General features: G+C 48.2%; 1 protein-coding gene across 1 annotated transcript in view; it reads right to left on the bottom strand.

Moving 5' to 3' along the window:
- Positions 1-51: 51 nt before the first annotated feature.
- Positions 52-3,544, bottom strand: part of LOC113205607 (uncharacterized) — a 4,453-nt gene continuing 960 nt past the window's right edge. The window contains exons 3-5 of the mRNA XM_052275934.1: positions 3,208-3,355; positions 579-715; positions 52-495 (exon numbers count right to left, since the gene is read on the bottom strand). Of these exons, the coding sequence (XP_052131894.1) occupies positions 185-495; positions 579-715; positions 3,208-3,355 (596 nt within the window). The 3' untranslated portion in view covers positions 52-184. The remainder of the gene's footprint in view (positions 496-578; positions 716-3,207; positions 3,356-3,544) is intronic.

Genomic DNA, 3,544 nt, shown 5'->3' with positions numbered 1-3,544 from the left:
ACACGCAGTGCGTGGTACAAAATTGTGCAGTCTACTGAATTGATACGCCAATTTTCTATGGGAAACAGTCGATTATTTTTAAACCTAACTAATTATCACATAAAATCACATTCCTCTCACAAAAGATATAAATAAATTTGGTATATTGGCTGGAGGTGAAGTCAAAAACTTTTCACGTACTAAATTATTTGCTAGGGAAAAGGTCGTCGTAGGGTACCTTGCTGAAAACTCGGTTGGCAATGTCTTCGAAGGCTTGTCCAAAGGCAACGGAAATTGCTGGTTTGAGATCCTTCAGGATTTCATTGGCGTTGTCGTTAGCTATCCTATTCAAAGTTTTCCCAAGCTGGTCATTCCCGTGATCCTTGTCGTGGAAGTGGAGCTTGAATGTCTTCGGGTTGAAATCGAACTGGAATTTTTCTACGTGAGCGTACATTCGTCCTCCGGCGCCTTTCTGCTTCTTCCAGTTTAGTTCTCCAGTGGCTGCCACTGGTTTACCTGCAAGCACAGATCACGGGAGTAATGGTGTGAACACTGGACGCAGGACACTTAAGAGCGTCGAGAAGCGGGGCGAGACTCACCAAGTGTGATGTTGCACCTGCCAGCGCCAGCGATAGGCACGACGAGGAGCCTACCCTTCACCACGTAGTCGCCGTTGAGGACGAAGTCGGAGGTGATTGTGACTTTCAACTTGAGGCGGTCCTTGGGAGAGTCCAAACTGAAAAAAGAGCCAAAGCAGAAAGTTGATGTCAGTCCAGGGTAGACGGGTGGGCAACTTCAATAATTTTTCTCCGAGGGGCGTTTTGTGCGACATTTGGCAACATGACGATTCTAGGCTCTCAAGACCCCGCTGAATCCGAATCCGGATGTTGCCAAGCCGAATTTTGCCTACTAAGGTCATAAATCCAAGATGGCGGCCAAAACAAGGGCTTAAATAACGATTTTCTGAAAGTGTTTCGATATTAGTCGGAGACGTGTCGTTTCCTACGTTTTTGGGGTCGCTGAACACGAATATAAGCACCGGAAGTCGATTCGGTGACCGGAAGTACCGCAATTCAAGATGGCGGCCATCCGGGGCCTAAATACAAAACCCATAGAAGTCTGTGCATTGGCAAGTGCGGGGCATTGGCTCATAAGTTTTTGGGGTCGCTGAACACGAATATAAGCACCGGAAGTCGATTCGGTAACCGGAAGTACCGTAATTCAAGATGGCGGCCATCCGGGGCCTACATACAAAACCTATAAAAGATTGTGCATGGGCAAGTGCGGGCTATCGGCGCATACGTTTTTCTCGTCGACTAATCCGAAAATGAGCACCAGAAACCGATTCAGGTACCGGAAGTGCCGAAATACAAGATGGCTGCCCGTTAGGGCCTAAATACCGCACTCAGAAAAATTGCCGCATAACGGTGTGCGGGGCATGGCCACATATGTTATCGAGGTCGCTGAACACGAATATGGGTACAGAATGGTGATTCAAAACATGTCAACACAGGTTCAATGAAATATAATGCTGCAAAACAATTAAAAGTTTGGAGTAAGACAATAGAAGAGGTCACGCAAATATTTTACATAAATACTCCATCTGCGTTGTCCTGATTTGTGCACTCTCCCCGGCATTTGCACAGCTTAGTACAGACTTCATTTTCACGTCTGCACTTGCAGTTTTGTGGTGCATCCTGATGTGCAGCCACAACTCAACATTTGCGAGCACGACTGAGGTGCTACAGTCAGTGTGGAGTACACTGAAGCGTAATTGTTTCCGTCAATGCGCTAGCCGTATTGGCATGGGTCGGGGAGGTTGTCTATCCCAGAATTAGCTAATATGTTAGTTGTGAGGACTAGTTCTTTTTTTCCGTGTAGACTGCCCGGAGGATGTGAAGTCGAGCAGCGTCTGACGTCGGTGGGAGAAGTTCAGGACATGTCAAAAGTCACGTGACTTTTCCAAAGAGCATGTGACGGGCATCATCAGATGTTAGCTCTTTTGTTTTGTACAGCAGCACCAAGAACTGCTCGCACCGTTTCAGAAAGGACTCCTGCAGCTCTTCAGATGTAATACCATCGGGTAATTTGGAGTTCAGGTGATACACACCTAGAGCTCTTCTCTTTGCCATGCCTGAGCTCCCCGACCCATGCCAATACGGCAGGCGCATTGACGTTAACAATTACGCTTCAGTGTACTCCACACTGACTGTAGCACCTCAGTCGTGCTCGCAAATGTTGAGTTGTGGCTGCACATCAGGATGCACCACAAAACTGCAAGTGCAGACGTGAAAATGAAGTCTGTACTAAGCTGTGCAAATGCCGGGGAGAGTGCACAAATCAGGACAACGCAGATGGAGTATTTATGTAAAATATTTGCGTGACCTCTTCTACTGTCTTACTCCAAACTTTTAATTGTTTTGCAGCATTATATTTCATTGAACCTGTGTTGACATGTTTTGAATCACCATTCTGTACCCATATTCGTGTTCAGCGACCTCGATAACATATGTGGCCATGCCCCGCACACCGTTATGCGGCAATTTTTCTGAGTGCGGTATTTAGGCCCTAACGGGCAGCCATCTTGTATTTCGGCACTTCCGGTACCTGAATCGGTTTCTGGTGCTCATTTTCGGATTAGTCGACGAGAAAAACGTATGCGCCGATAGCCCGCACTTGCCCATGCACAATCTTTTATAGGTTTTGTATGTAGGCCCCGGATGGCCGCCATCTTGAATTACGGTACTTCCGGTTACCGAATCGACTTCCGGTGCTTATATTCGTGTTCAGCGACCCCAAAAACGCACGAGCCAATGCCCCGCACTTGCCAATGCACAGACTTCTATGGGTTTTGTATTTAGGCCCCGGATGGCCGCCATCTTGAATTGCGGTACTTCCGGTCACCGAATCGACTTCCGGTGCTTATATTCGTGTTCAGCGACCCGAAAAATGTAGGAAACGACACGTCTCCGGCTAATATCGAAACACTTTCAGAAAATCGTCATTTAAGCCCTTGTTTTGGCCGCCATCTTGGATTTATGGCCTTAGGAGGCAAAATTCGGCTTGGCAACATCCGGATTCGGATTCAGCGGGGTCTTGAGAGCCTAGAACCGTCATGTTGCCAAATGTCGCACGAAATGCCCCTTAACGATAAAATAAGCACGTTTTCTGAGAATGCCCACCCGTCTATCGTCTCTCAGAGAGAGCACTTGAGGGGGGTCGACTTACTCAACGTCATCAATCCGTAGGCTCTTGAAGCCGTAGATGTCCAGATCGAGGAAGGTGAGGTCGAGCACTATGGAGCCAGCTCCGGACTGCAGCCGCAACTTTGAAATCCTCATCGGGTCGAGGGGGAACACGCCGAGTGATTGCGAGCCTGCGGGGGAAGACCAAAACAGTCCGTCAGTAAAACATCATCGGCTCTACACTGAAAATCTGGGGTGTCCAGCAACTGTGCGACAAAAGGTGCCCGACTCTCTAAAACCTGTGCAACTTAAGTCGCACATAGCTGCTGGACGCCTTGTAGTTTGGCGCCCTTTCCCTGCAGAGGAGCCCAAGCAGGGGG

Source organism: Frankliniella occidentalis, unplaced genomic scaffold (genome assembly GCF_000697945.3).
Source record: "Frankliniella occidentalis isolate FOCC.00 unplaced genomic scaffold, Focc_3.1 Scaffold1198, whole genome shotgun sequence".
Classification (NCBI taxonomy): domain Eukaryota; kingdom Metazoa; phylum Arthropoda; class Insecta; order Thysanoptera; family Thripidae; genus Frankliniella; species Frankliniella occidentalis.
Note: the sequence above shows the minus strand (reverse complement) of the source record. Positions and strands in the feature narration are given on the sequence as shown.